The sequence below is a fragment of the Monomorium pharaonis genome, chromosome 9 (genome assembly GCF_013373865.1).
Source record: "Monomorium pharaonis isolate MP-MQ-018 chromosome 9, ASM1337386v2, whole genome shotgun sequence".
Lineage (NCBI taxonomy): Eukaryota > Metazoa > Arthropoda > Insecta > Hymenoptera > Formicidae > Monomorium > Monomorium pharaonis.
In genome coordinates, this window is record NC_050475.1 from 19,852,855 (window position 1) to 19,869,196 (window position 16,342).

The 16,342-nt window shown below is 35.1% G+C and overlaps 1 protein-coding gene and 1 long non-coding RNA gene across 2 annotated transcripts in view; one reads left to right on the forward strand and one right to left on the reverse strand.

The window, feature by feature from the left end:
• LOC105838590 (pleckstrin homology domain-containing family G member 5) overlaps positions 1 to 16,342 on the reverse strand; it is a 149,592-nt gene that overhangs the window by 129,964 nt on the left and 3,286 nt on the right. The window contains exon 4 of the mRNA XM_036292321.1: positions 13,881 to 13,969. Coding sequence (XP_036148214.1) covers positions 13,881 to 13,969 — 89 coding nt within the window. The remainder of the gene's footprint in view (positions 1 to 13,880; positions 13,970 to 16,342) is intronic.
• On the forward strand, positions 11,512 to 14,670 carry LOC118647432. Its single transcript, XR_004964708.1, has 2 exons — positions 11,512 to 12,581; positions 14,199 to 14,670. It is a non-coding gene; the product is annotated as an uncharacterized LOC118647432 (long non-coding RNA).

Genomic DNA, 16,342 nt, shown 5'->3' on the forward strand with positions numbered 1-16,342 from the left:
CCTCCCCGCACTAAAAAAATGCAGATATATCAATCAAAATTACTAAAAACGAGAATAGGATTTGCGTGGCTGAAATACGCGACGATGAAATAAACGGAGGTCGTAAATTCTGAATCCGTCGCGTCGTTTCGGCAAACAAATTAACTTCGTCCCCGAAAAAACACGCCGCTCGCCAAAAATCGTTCCCGCCCATCGACGTCTCGCCGCCGCCGTCAAGCTTATGCTTAAGTAATACCGCTTGCAATTCACCGGTGTCCGCGATTACCGAGCACGTGATTTATTCAAGGGGGAGGATTAAAATTAATCCGTCAAAGTAGGCGAAAGTACCGATCGCGATTCGCAGTGCTAATCTGCACGACTACGGACCGGCCACGGTTCTGCAGTGTGTACGAACTCACGCCACGGCCGTACTTTCCCCCCTAATTCGATTATCGGAAAATCTAATGTAATACGGGAAATTTCCAAGTGTCCATTGTCCATTGTGCAATCTCTCGTTACGTATTAGAATAGATTAGCTTTAATTTTTCAAAAAACAAAAAGAGGTAACTTGAATGCTCTCTTAAAATCTTTCGCTATATTTATGACATAATCTCTTTTAATTAAAACAATTTCTGTAAAATTCACCGTTTTATTGAAATATAAATTACAATAGGATAACTTAAAAATATAATACTAATACGTTAAAAATAAGAAAGCATTTTATATGTGTGGGTGTAAAAATTATTCTCTTATAATTCACTTCGTAGATGCAGTGCCATTAGAGATATTAAATTGCAACCTATAATAGTTAAAATAACAAGCAAAGAAAAGTCCTGGATTCAATATCCGATCCGATTATCCGTTCGATATTCTCTTTTGCATGCCTACAGACCCGGAATCCCTTCAGAATCACGTTTGTCTCCAGCGTGTGCCGAATTGGTTACACGTACAGTTATAGATCTCAGTAACGTTATTAATAGCATTATGCATATAAAAGCACGAGCGTTATTGGTTTAGGACGTTTAGGTAACATTTGGGGAGGATTTCCAGTATTAAGAGGCTCGCCAAAGTGTCTCGCACAGCAGATACCCTTAGAAGCATAATAAAAAAAATGCGTTGCAATATGTTTCTTTGTCGCCCGAATATGACACAATAAGCAATCTCTTTGTATGACAAAAGAAAAAAAAAGATGTATATGTATATACATATCGGTACTATATTGTCCACCTTCAAATTGAAGACTTCTCACATTTCTCTTTTCCACACGAGTTAAAGCGTTCCTAAGGTTTCTTTCGATTGTACACCAAGCTTAAAATATAAATCGATATCAACGAATTCTACGCGGCGTCTCGTAGCGCGAATTTTTGGCAAAACCTTTCCGGCCAATTCCTATAATGACATTCTCCCGACGATCCCGCAGTTCTATCCCTTCCGTAACCGATCTCCAGCCTCATTTCCGTCGGTGCCTATGTCGATTAACTCGGAATTGAATTGCCGCGGCAATAAAATCAAGGAGTCGAGAAACGGAGCGGAGGGAAGGAAACCGGGAACGCGCCGAGATAAGAAAGAAGGCTAAGATTTAACGAGAATATTCTCGCGGAATTATCCGTCATTGAAAATTATAGCAAAGTTAATTTTTGAAAGTTAAATTCTTTCGAGATCTCTTGTGTGCAATATCTTACACATTTTTGGCTAGGTCGATTTGCCGCCTTTTATCCGCTTTATTCCGCTTCGCGGAAGGGTCCTTTATCAGAGATAAAGGCTCGGAATTCCATTTCGCTCCATTTATTTTCGAAACGAAAATAGAAGGTACCATGTAGACTCGTAACTGTTACCAAAAACGTAACAAAAACACATGTCATTATTTGTATAATCGTACAAAACGAGCCCGAAACATCGCAATGCTGTCAAATTTAGATATAAACTTCTGTGAAATATCACAGAATTAATTGCAATAATATGATAGATTCGTATGGGATCACCGAATCTAGACAATTTAGTCATAAGAAATTTAATTAATTAAAGAATAAAAAAAAATATAATTACATCTATTTTAAAAAATAAATAAAAAATAATTTTAATCAAATTTGTATAAAAATTAGAGCTAAAAAATTATTAATTTGCAGTTTATTATATTTTAAATGTAAAATAAATATTAAAATATACGGCCCTTATGGTTTAATATTATTCTAAAACAGTTGTTTTTTATTGATGGTTATTCAGCAACTCCGTTTATATCTTTGCGTTATTAATTTGGCTAAAAGAAAAAAGTTGCTTCAAGTATATTTAATATGGTCTCATTACACAATTCGCAATTACTGCAGATGCATTCAAGAGCCTTCAATTCTCCTTTATCACATCGTTCCAGGCTGCATAGTTTATATCCACGGCATTTAGTACTTACGGAATCCGAAGGATGAGATAGATTCTCTTCCGACGAAGAGCTCTCTTGTCGCGTGATATATAGCGACAGTGATAGCTATTGCAACGACTTCGCCGCGTGGTAATTCATCTACTGTCCGTTTCATTGTTGAAGAGATCGAATTATTCATTATTCAAGACACAGTGAATCTATCTGAAACGTTCTCTCGCGTTTTAATTCATTACTGTTCGTTATTAATAAAACATTTTATTTCATGAGAAAGTAATGAATAATATTTATAATAAGCAGAGATAAATATCTCCGAGATTCAAAAATAATAGTATAATAATAATAAAGTAATTAAACTTTTTGCGTTTCCAAAAATAAAATAAATATAGTATAATAATAAAATATAATAATATAATAAAAACAGTAATTAAATAATATAATATAATTAATATAATAAATATTCAGATAATACGTCGATAATTTAATATAATTTCTTATCTGTTTTTTTCCAATAACGCATGAGAAAATTGGTTCAAACATATTAAATCTTTTAATGTGAAAATAACATCAGAGCTTGTATTGATCTCTCAAGTTAGCTTTAACTCGATTTTATATAAAAGCATATGCAGCCGGAGTTATTGTAAACTATATCAATTATCGTCATAATCTAATTAATGAATGCATTATAAATACAATGTAGCTTGTAAAAAAAAAACTTTGCAAAATGTGGGATTTGTTTTAATCAATGTAAACCCGAACGATATAAAATCGTCGATTTTATTTAATGTGAAAATATTTGTTCAATAAAGATGTATCGAACGTACGAAATAGAGTAGTCATTTTGAAAGTTTACTTATCGAATTTCGGAAGCATGCATTATATTATCGTCAAACTATGCAAAACGAATATTGAACGACCGCAATCCACTTGCATTTAATAATATTAGAGATATTACTCACTATACATTCTTTACATTGTTGTTTATCTTTAACTTTTTAATTTTGCAGGCCCGAAAAATTGTGAACAATTATGAGTAAATTTTTATATTTTATACATAATTATTATACAAAAGTTAAAATACGTAAGATGGTGTAAAAAATGGAAGCAATATTAAATAAAATAACGTAAAATTAAGTATAACATAAAAATTAATTGTCGAAAGCAGAATGCGAAAAACGCACAATAATAAACAATAAAAATAATTTTTTACATTTTCCTTCTAAATACTATATATATAATAGTGAAATCGTTTTAAAGTACATATTAAATCTTTCCATGTGAAAACAAATGATATCTGGAATGGTATGTAGAAGTTCGCATTGGTCTTTTAAGCTAGCTTTAACATGATTTCATATAAAAGCAGTATATGCGCGGCCGCGGAAATTTATGAAATCCATATTTATAGCGAAGGGCTTATAGCATTCAATTATTTTTTTTATTCTGCGATAACGCCAATGGAGTCCGGCACCCTCTTCCGAGAGGCGGATGATAGAATATTTGACTGGAAAGGGAGAAAAACGCAGCCGCGTACGCAGACGGTATGCGCTTCGGTGACAATAAAAATGATTAATGTCCCGACGCTAATTGTAACGTACGTAACGGGCAAACGTAGGGCACGAGGCTAATTGATTAATTGTAGTACACTCTCGCTCGAAGGAAAACGCGAGAAATAAGCGTGCAATTCATTTAGTGATGTAAACACCGATTTATAATACTACCGAAAAAATTGTATTCTTGAAATAAGAGGACTGTATATTTTGCAAACCCTCTTAATATATATTCTTAATAGATAAAAACATATCCATTCTTTTTTTTAGAATATCCTTTGAAAAACTAGGAATATATATTCTTTCTAACACATACTTCTGGACAATGACATTCTTCGTTTCATTTAGTGCTTGCAACAATTAGTCTAATTGTTTCAGACAACATGCAATATCTACAATTTTTATTAGTTCGTTTTTATATTTAATCTCTTCATGATCGATCGAAGTGTGTACAAGATCAATATTTAAAAACTGCATTTTCTTTCATATTTGTAAAAAATCAGTCTTAGAGTAAATCCTACAAAATCTTTACACACACACACACACACATCTTATAATTATTTGCTACTAACGCATCCTTTAAAAAAAATTCCTCTAAGTTAAAAGAGTTCTTTTGTCCACTTTATAAGGAATTATAAAGTAAAAATAAGAGGAACAATTAAAATCTTCATGGAAAAAAAAACCGCAACACAACCAATATAAAAATTTAATAATTTACCTTTTGTTATCACACAATCATCTCGCATGAAAGCAAATATCTCCATATGCGAATTTCGCAATGCGAAATAGTGCAACTTTACTGAGATAAAATAACACAATTTGTGTGCAGATGGTATCGTCTGTATTGAGAATTTCAACGATTTTTAAAATTCGATTGCGTGGCACGAACCGAATAAATGATCGACTGTAAGATCTGCGCAACGAATTTCTAAATATTTACCCGAGACTTTTTAACACCGTCCGCTTGTAGCGCCGATCATTCGAAGGTTTTATCGAACGTATTTGGATTCCGCGCGGCACTGTAAACTGAACAAATAGTCGGGTTGCAGCATGATCCGTGCATGTTTGTCTGAAGGATTTCTAAAGCCGACTAAAACTGAAAAATCCGCGCGGGGGGGAGGGAGAGAAGGTGCCGTGTAAAATCGTACAACGAACGTGTTCGACACTCTCACGTGGACCGAAAGTCAACGGGAAAATTGAAGCAAAAAAATTTCTCCGCGGGGTTCTCTACGCCTACAATTGAACGCGTGAATTCAGCCTCGCCTTGTTTCGACATAATGGACTAATTGGCGCGACGCGGTTGCTCTAGCGTGACAGTTTAATTAGGGATGCTACTGAATGGACGGTAACGGATGTGGAAGGAGTACCAACCTCGAGGAAGGACGTTGGCCGCTCAGCTGACGACGCTGTCACGTGACACCAATGCTTTTCCGGCGAGTTCCCACGGATGAAGCCAAGGTAACAGAATCACGAGAATTATGGAATTTACGGCCACTCATGCGTAAAATGTTCGCGGGACGTCGCGAGGTGAAATGGAGAAATAATCCCGCGACTCGAATGCGCGGGCCACAGAAAGGTCACAAAGGAACGAAGCGTTCTCGCAAGGGAAATTAAAGAAACGTTCGGTGTCCTCACGAGCACTACATTGTCGACCACGTGGATGTTCATTTCGCACAGAAAAATTAATCACGTTTTATTCGCCACAGCATATCTCCTTGCACAGAGATCAACAGTTACAAGTCTCTCGATCATAATTTACTCCAGTCACAAAACGATCAGTATTCAGTTCATCGATATTCAGTATGACGGCAATAACCAATCGATCGACCAATCAATTGATCGAGCGCATCTTGCGCCAATCAAAATCTCTGCATTTCCGCTTGATGAGATTTTAACTTCGACTTTGAACACAAATTTTCATATCTGCTGATAACGGTATCAAGAAACACCGCGAAATCATGTAATCGAAGATCCCTCCAAGACGACGTCCCGGACACGCGATTTCTCTTGCCTACGAATGTTTTCGACCAGACTGACTGTGGCGGTACGACCGCGTGGTAGAGCCTTATACGGGCTGGCACGCTCATCCCCACCAGCCAGCCAACTGTCTCGAACCACCCCCTCCGCCAGTAACCTTTGGCTCGCCCCAACACAGCCGCTCGCCCGTATCGCCCTTCGGGTACACAACGCAAAACTTATCGACCGTACGATTAAAGAGTACCAGAGGTAAGGTTTCTTAACCCCTAACAGATTTTATCTCCTATTAAAAAGTCCCATAATTTTTAAAATGTACACGTTGTTATCTTTACGATGTATAAAATTAAAAGAGATCACAGAATGAAGATAGAAAATAAATCCAAAGAATGTTTACTCTAATTTTGTTTTAAAAAGTTCCCCCAAAATTTCTTTTTTTAGAGAATTTTATTCTAAGCAAGATTAGAAAACTTTTTAATACAGCTTTAAAATAAATTAATTTTATTATAAGCTCTTTTTAATGTGCTCACAAAGAAAAGCCACTTTGAACATTTGTAGAAGAAACTACTAAAAAGAAATAATATAAATGGGCATATAACAATCTTCAGCTTAGCGGAAATACGGAATTAGAAAAATGGTAAAACACACAATGCTAATTTAAAATAATAAAAAGATGACTATTGTAAATTGTATTTATGTATATATAATTAAGATGACATACATAAATTTAACGATATGTATCACGTATCTATGTATAAGAAGTTAAAATTATTAATTTTAATACGTGAATGTGTATGTCATAATAATATTACTAATTAGTTATCGATATTTTATATTACAAAAAATGATTTTAAAAACTACTTTGTCAAAAAGAAAATTTTTATTTAAAAGTCAAAATCCAAAAATTTTCTGAGTAGCAATGAACATAATTTTTCAAACATTTAAAAATTTTAGTTCTCCTAATTTTCTTGTGGTAGTAAACGCTCTGACCGTATGAAATGTATATAAAATTAATAAAGAAAATTAGTTTCGAGTATTATACCGAAAGAAAATTGCATGTCATCATAATGGCTTCGAATAATGCAAATGAGAGATATTAAAAGATTTGATGGAAAATATAATACATATAATGTGCAATAAATATTAATGTGCATATGTTAAGTAAACGTTATTTTAAAAACTCTTAATACTTTGGTCGAATATTTGAGAGATAAAAAGAAAATTGTGCAAAATTAATTAAAATGCAACCAAATGAATAAATTAATAAACATCCACCCAAAATGTGTCAAATAGTTTTCCAGGTTTGTCTGCGTTCGTAATATTACAAAATGCATTCAGTCGTTTAACGAACCTCTTTGCCCAACTTTAAAATTTTTACAACAAGAATGTCGTGTTTTTAGATAGTCATTTTTTATAGAGACAAAAAGCTTATAATTTTTTTGTTTTCTTTATTGACTAATATTAATTAAAGTTGAAAAAATAACTATTCTATTCTTTACTGATATTTTATCTGATTGTAAAACTTTTAAAATTCATTCATACAACATTATAATTTATATTAAAACGAATTTTAAATATCAAAAAATTAAAAAATTATATATGTATGTCAATATTAAATAATTTACTTTTCAATAAAATCATCAGTTTAAATAATAAAATATTATTTCTCTTTTTTTTTCAATAAAAATACTATCTATTTAAAGCATCGACAACTTTTATTTACCATCGTGTTTCTTTGCAATAACTACTACCCAAAAGTTTGTGGAAATATATACAGATTCCGTAAACATCAGTCTAAAATAAGTGACTTCTCGCGAAGTTTTATTCTCAAAATACAGTCAACGCTTTCCTGAGTGATATATTACGTACGTTATAAATCGTTTCTCGAGGGAAAGAGGGGGGGAACTAGGAAGCTATCTCTGCTTCCGTCAGTTCCGAGATGCCTGGTATATACGGTCAGAGAATCGCGATACTATGGTTGTTTGCAACTCGTGCAAGGCTGCGAAGTGCAACCCCTAATGTACCATTTCGGCGAAATATGGCAGTAGTTTTTGCCGCGTATACTACGTGTGACTAATGTAAGACGGAAGAGTAATGTAAGAGGATAAAGAAACGTAATAACGCGAAAATAGCATAACGTAATAATGTGGATTTACGCACATCACGAGTAAATTTTCTTGATGCCGGATAATTTGTGTCAATTTAGTTGTAAGAAAAAAAAAAAAAAAAAACAAGAAATTATTTTGATTGCGAAAAAAATTTTAGACAACTGATATAATTGGTAAGAAAAATAATTTTTTATAGGCCAATGAGCCTAGAACTCGACGTCATAAAATTAAATGCAAGAAAATTTTTGTACGTGATTTAATTACTTAAAAATCGAAGATAATAAATGAGAAGATTTTCCAACAATAAATGGTCAGTACGTAGGAACGCGCATGCGGTGTAACGAATCAAGAATTTCATTATAGTATCACTGAATTTTCCAACAAAAGCCGCGGCGTTTGGACCTGCCACGTTTCATGCAAATAAACAATGAGTTGTCGATAATGAGGTGTTCGAAACGCGCTACATGCGCACGTATACGCATGTAGAGTGTGATCATAAACGTATTGCGATTATATGTAGCGGCATAAAACATTAACAATATTAACCGAAACACCTCATACAGCAGCTAGGAAGTAATGGCCCGCAAGCCACTGGATTAAACAGCATTAGTATAATATAATATAGGCGTTACAATGCACTGATGTTGCGTCAAAAGCGTGACAGGGATAACATCAGGAGAATAAACGGTGAATATCGTTGTGTCACGATTGTTTATCCGCAGGAATACGTACGCGTATACAATAGCGTAGTTGGTTACCGTACTTTTTCCGCGAGTTTCTCTGCCAGCAAAACTTCTCTTTAATGTTTTGCCTCATCTTTAATTTCTATGCATAAACTGTTTCTTCTATATAATTATAACGTTTCTTTTTATATTACAATAAAGAATTCCTCCCATCTTCGTTAAAAGCTCGCTCATCGAGATGCACTAAAAAACGTATTATAAAAAATAAAAAAATATAAAAAAAAACTGTAATCCGATAACGCTACTAATTGACCAAAATCCTTTGGATTGTGTAACGGAAATAATCGATGGTAAATAGCGCGCGTTTTCTCTCACAAATGGAGCACGTGCACGGAATTATATTAAACTACTCCGTATTGTGGAAAATTGATGGTTCCGGATTTTCGCGATTGGTTAATCTTTATTTCGCCGTGACTACGACTCTATTTTTTTTTTTATGGAAATCTTAATCACGTAATGCAAATACCACGTAAAATATGAAATAAAAAAAATTGTCCAATTAAATGCTGGAAGATGTTTGTATTACAAGTTAATTAGTCGCAATTATTACTTCAATTATTATGGCGCGATTAAACGCTGCAAATGGGCGCTATTAATCGTAGTTACGCCGCGTGAATAACACTCCAGTTACGAAATTCCACTTCGCGATTCCCCTTCTTTACGAAATTGTTTACGCGATGTGAATAAATACCGCAACTATGAAATTCCATCTCAATATTCCTTCTTCAAAACGGCACCATTCGCGCGACGTAAACAATTAATATCGCTGCGCGTTCGCCTTAATTAATGTTTTTCTTGTCTCGCGGGTACAAATTACACGTCAAATGTAGTTAGTCTCACGAAAATCGTTGTTTGCACAAACCCTGGCTATAAGTGCCGGCTTTAATTGGCTGTAAAATGCGCCACCTTCTGAAATCCATTATAAACGTAATAATTAAAAACCATTGTATATGCAAGGAAAATTCGTAATATAATTTTGCGTGCTTCTGCTTCATATATCTTTTATCTGTTCTTGCGGATGCCGCAAACAAATTTGTGGCGTAAATCCTAAAGCGTAAAAAATGCTGCCTATCCCATTCGGGAGGTTGTTCAACAATTTTTCCACGTACCTCGCCCGCTATCGATTCCTCACTTTCGCGCATCTATTAAATCGGTGCCATCGCGCCATCGCGTTGCGCGGCTCGCACGGTTAACGCTCTATCACGTCCGTTTCATTTCGGAAGGTATTTAGGATGCACTCGCGTGCCGCGGCGCGGTGAATCACGCCAGTTGCCTGATACCGTAACGTATGTCGGGCCTCGTATACGTTTCGCGTGGCACGATTCGCATTCCACGATGGAACTGGACTCCGCCCCCCCTCCCTTCTCTCTCTCTCCGTGTGTGGCTCCACGTGGCCACACTTCAGCTTCAAGATGCGACTACCTGCACCCTCTCCCTTCCTCTCCGGAAGTTGTCTTTGCATGCACACCAGCCCCGACAGTTCGTTCGAGAATTAACGGTTCGGTGTCCGACGACGCGGCCTAAGACATAGGGCTTCCCGTTGGACGGCAACGACCCCTCTCTGTTACACGGACACGATTGAAAGGAATCAATTAAAGTTTCCTCAGAATCTCGAAATATAGAATTTCAAACGCTCGGAATCAAAACGCGGAAATGTTTTTCACGACATATTTTTTCTTTATACTAAACTTTATACTTAAATCTCTCATCTCATCTTTTAATGTTAACAATTGTTATTTCAAAAGATGTTACAGTTTGCATAAATGTCTTTCATCGTTTCGCAAAGTTTTTCGCTCGTCGTTCAGAGCTTTAATTTTCACGGACGGGGAAAAAGTCTGCCTTTATTCCGCGATCAAAAGAAACACTTTTCGTAGCCGGCCGATTCAATTATCGTAAACCAGTCTACAAAAGTCTCGACGCGATTCGTTCCAGTCGATTCGAAGCGATAGGCACGAACGAGAGAGTTTTCTCTCCTTCAACTTACGTCACTTTTTTTATTGATTGTTTCCTTTAATCTTCATTATACTCTCACCTCTTATTATTTCATATTCACAAATTGGCAATTTTTGTAGCTGTTGAATTATTCATAGAAAAAATTGACATAACTTCAACGATATATTCGATGCGCCGTGACATGAAAGTGGATGCACTGTGAGTGCACTGCACTAATTGCTGCATCTCTAGACACTCGAAGCAATTTGAGTGAACGTTTTAACGAGTAGCATCCGCATCGCTTTGCAAATTTAAAGGCTACATGTCACTCGGGGATCTACAAAAAATTAGCGCAACCGATATGAACCGTGTACATTGTGTAATGAAAGAAAAAAAAAAATTCGAGGTAAAAAAAGACTAAACACTCAAATTTTAATACTAACTACAATTTTTCCATCTTGTGTAAGAGCTTGGGGTCACATGTCTCAGCAGAGAAATTGAGATTGAGCCGTTTCTAAAAAATCTCGGATACATTTGTAAATTAAATGCTGCTTCAAAATAACTGAAAGCGTGACTCATCACAAAAGTGACTTTTACATCGCTGATTCTGCGACTTACAGAAAGATGTGAGAGCTATAGGTTTCTTAAAGTGTGATGTATTATTTCGTACGTATGCAGGAAAAGTATATCCATCCGTAATATTTTATTTTCAAAGAAATATGCGTTTTCTCGCCTTTCATTAAATCTCACATTATGAAATTTCATTAATAACACATCTTCTCTATGTTCATTTATTAGTCTAGTATTACAATTGTACGACAAATGTAATAATAGATTTTTGTGTAAAAATCCGCGATTGTAATAATAAGAATAAAATTACAGGCATAGCTTGGACAACGTGAGCATATCTAATTCCTTTTTAAAGACGGGAGGAGAGGAGAGGGATAAAGAAACCGAGGTGTCTCCAAGAGTTTTTTGCCTTTTCAATTGCGGCTGATTTACACACTCTACGTGACAAACACGCTTGCTTGACGATGCCTACAGCGATCGTACGTAATGTAATAAACGACGGTCGATCCGAAAGGGTCGCCCTGTGAACATTAGGGTTGTATTTCACTCGTTGATGTAGTCGGCTCGCACAATTCGCCCCCGTTACATAACCGCTACCGTACATATATCTTACACCTATCTATATTCACCAGCTATATTCAGCTACATTTGCGTGTGTACGTGCACAAAACCGTTTATACAGCCGCGAATTTTCTCGCTAAACGTGCTCCAGTCGCGTAGCAGTACGAAATGTCACCAAGATAATAGAACCGACTATCCGTCTATGTCCTACTTCTGCGTTCAAGCCTATCTGTATGCAAAAATACGGACCTCATCATTCATAAAAATCAAATCGCAGATAGACGTTCGCTTTTCCAATTCTACTTCGGTGTTTTAATAAGGGTTTTCAATTAAATTTTTTTTTTGTAATTACGATTGCAAATGAAAACGATACAATAAATATTTGTACGGCGAGTTCAATTTCGAGCTGGTAAAATTTACAAAATAAAATGTTTGCCATTACTTATTGATTTTCTAGTTTTAAAGTTAAAATTTAAAACAGTTACGTGCACGCACAAATTAAAATTAATATCTGTTTAATTTATTACGCTTATGTTTGCATTAAAAAAGAAAAAAATTTCTACCTATTTATGCTTTATTGTAGTATCTTAGAAGACGCGTACACATGCGTGTGTAACTCATACAATTATATATTATCGGAAACAGAGAAATCGAATACAGCGGTAACCTTAATTTCCGGAGTCGCAAGATCCAGTTTGATTGCCAGACATTTGTAAGCGAGCGACATAATGGCGACGTCATAGAACAAATGGTCATTCATTCAAGGTCGACAGATAAGCCGCCTCAAGGTTTCAAGGTATGAGCGATAGCGTGTGATAAATCGCGTTACAATTAATCACCGAGCATTTTTACTGATAATTAATTGGTTGAACAGAAATATCGATACTTGGACAGAAATTAAGACAAAAACTTTTTGAGGTTTTATGCAACGATTTCTTAATTCCGAGTCGTACTTTTGCATTGCTAATTCACTCGAATACGGTATTTTCTTGTTCTTGCGAAAAAAACGCAAAGGAAGGAAATCCTGCTTTTTGAAGAAACTGACGAATCGGTAAAGCATGTCTGTGCCTCCAATAATGGAATTAACACAAATGTAAACCGTAACATCATATAATATATCATTACCCTTGACACATTCTAAGTATCTTTCACGCACGATCTTCCCTCGTAGCCTAGTTATTAAATTATCAGATTATCTTTATCGAGCATTGTCTTACTTGACCCCACAATGACTACACATTAGACCTGAGGGCTTAACGTATCTCTTTAATACAAGACGCGATTAAATGAAATATTTACGCACTATTCCTTCTACATTTCTGACAATTTTTGTTATTGCAATGAATTTCTGATTACATATTATTATAGTAAAATTATAATATAATAAAATATTATTATGAGATTATAATGTAATAAAATTATAATAAATATACTTTTTATGCATACGTGATGTATCTAACAATTCGGCCAACAGCGATCCACCAAAGTAAAATTGCATTAATCTATACATGTCTCTGAAGTTAGCAGTTTGGACGTACATAGCTTAGAGACAAGCTACCGTGCATCATGACTTGACGTTGAAGGACATGTCATTACTCTCTGTCTCAATTTCTTGCCCTACCGTATATACGATTATTCGGTTTCTTGTCGTTCGTGGCACATTCTGTTGCCTCGAGTGTCCGTGTATCACCGGCGAATTAATTACTCATTTGCCCGAAATTTACGCGGTTTTAAATGTAATTTCCCCACTCCCTTCTCTACGAAAGTAGAAAATTAAATTTACTGCGGGGACAAAAAAAAATCACGAGCATTAAAATCTTAAAAAGTTGTCAACCGTAATCTTGTTGTGAAGAAAATTCGAAATTAAGAAAGCTCAAAAGTGCTTTCCTCGGTTAACATGACTCGAATCACTTGCAATTAAAGCCGCATATTTGTAACTAAAAGAATCAAACTGATCTAGAATGCATTGCCAAAATATAATAGTTATGGCAAATCTTGTATACAATTTTTGCAAAAATAGTAAGCGCAGTATTGTTTCAAGTAGTTAGTTGCTGTTATCATGCAAAAGAAATTTTCTCATTCGCTATTTACTCACTTTTGTATAACGCGTTCTGTCGCCCCTTCTTTTTCTTGCTGCAAAATGTCTCTTGCTGTCTGCAGTGTGCATTTCTGCAAGCTCATCGTCTGTAATATAAGAAATCGAATTATAAGTTTGTGTGCATAAATTTAAAAAACCTTTAAAGCTTAGATTATAGAAACGAACAGAGTTATACGAGCTATAATATCTACATGAAAAGAGAGGAAGAACAATTTCAAATATTTTTTTTATCGCAATAAAAAAAATTTTTCTGTTATTATTATCGTTATTAAGCACTATATATACAGGAAGTTAATTACAATCTATTTGATTCAGAGTTAAAGCCTAGTATGAAGACAAGCCAGCTAAGGCGCCGGAATTCAGTAGTGCAGCAGTATGATTAAGCGGACGTATCACAGTCCTTCGCGGGGTAAATCATTGCCCGCAGATTGAACGAACTTAATGTAGGCGCACGGTGTACACGTCTATTTTTAAGGTGAGTCCACGGCGAAACGAGATTGATTATCGCATCAGGCAGCAGACATGCGAGGTAACCGTTGCAAGCCCTTCCTTTGGCATCAGGACCTTCGTCCCGATCGCGATAATTTCTAAATTAAGCCACCGCGTCGCCACCCGACTTACGGAGCACGCCTTTCCGTTTCGGCATCGTCACGTTATTAACGTTATATCCTGCCCCTTTGTAGACATATATGTGGCGCGGCTTAGATCGCGAGCTAAATCAGTGCGATATTTGCCTGGCTTTCAGCATCGTCAAATTATTTTTGAGATAAACTACATCACATGTCGCGAATAACAAAAAAACGATATGCATCAAGTGTTTCAAATTTATAACAAATTTATCATTATTATATTAAGTAGTATGCAGATGCTCGTATAAATTTTTTGTTATATATGTAAAATTATTTTATTCATAAGATACGTTAGAAAAAAAACCCAATTGTTCGCAGAGAACACGAAGTACAACACGATGAATAATAGAATGTTAATGAGAGTGCGCACAACTTTTAGTGTGCGTTTGTAAAAAATACACCTGCGCATCGTTAAAAAAACAGTTCGTACAGAGAAATGCTTTCTCGACAAATGGATGGTGACGGAGGCAGCTCGATCGAGAGTTTTAATACATATCGATTAGAGAGATAGCGATATGTTCTTCTTCTCGCGTAAAGCTAAAGAATGAAAGATGTTATATGTGTACGTTATGTATAATTCTCTTTTAATAGGTAACAAAGTTATACAACAAAATTTAATCAATTCAGAATTCCAACTAAATTAAACAAAATTAATGAAACAAAATTTACTTAATGTTGGTTTGATGGGAATTTTAGCCGTGTCAATTAACAAAAAGTTGAGCAACAGAAGAGACATAATAACGGTAACTATTTATTGTTATTTTTATGTTAAAGTATGATCAATCGCAGTGTTGGCTGCTCAATTACAAACTGTTAATTTATCTTTAAATGCGTCGTGTAGTATTAATGTAAAATTCAACGAGAGACACAAGTGATGTGATGTTGTGATATGCATGGATTATGAGATAAAAATATTGTATAAGCATTAGGTTGCGAAAAAAAATCTTGTCACGCACGACGCGAAGACTGAAGGCTCCCACGCGCCTCATGAATCAAATTTCCAGAAAATGTATTACGATTATCTTCGTCTTTCACTCTTGTTTGCATATTTCAATGTACCATTATTTAAAAAAATGCTTTTTTCTTTGCACTTCGCTCATCTTCTTGCTCTCCTCTCTCTCTCTCTCTCCCCTTTCCTTAAACTCGAAAATAAACGGTGCCCGCGATAGCATCTTCTTTTATTACAACCCTATTGTACGACCCTGGCTTATTGGATAGCAGATTTTATCATGAAGTACATTTGGAAAGAACCTTGGTACGGTTTAAAGCGAAACCATGTGTGAGCATGCTTTAGATATCTGTAGTCACACGGGCGCACATGCTTGCATGTGTGCGTTGTGTATATGCGTAATGTATGTCATGTGTTAATGATTAAGTTCAATTACTTATTCTTTCTGTCTAGGTGATTGTTAGTCCCAAAGAAATACAGTAACTACTGTCTCGGTATTATTCCATATAAAATAATATAAAAAGTATAAAACAATTTAATCTCTAAGTATCATTATGGGTATTCCATGTCCAATTGATTTTTATCCATAAAAGTTTCTCGAAATTTCAAAGATAATAAAATTATACATTTTATTTTCTTCCAAAATAAAGATCTTTGAAAATTTGAAAGTACGTTCAGGAATTTTTACAAATTTTTTTACTTTAAATAGACGAAATGTGATCGAAATTGGGTAATTCATGATACCGTGGAAGTAAATTAAAAATTGACTTAATTACCATAAATTATACTTCCTTACCATCATGAGTTACTCGATACCGATCACAATTTCATCTATTTAAAGAAAATGGCTTTTTTCCATTATATCTTAACAGTTAAATTTC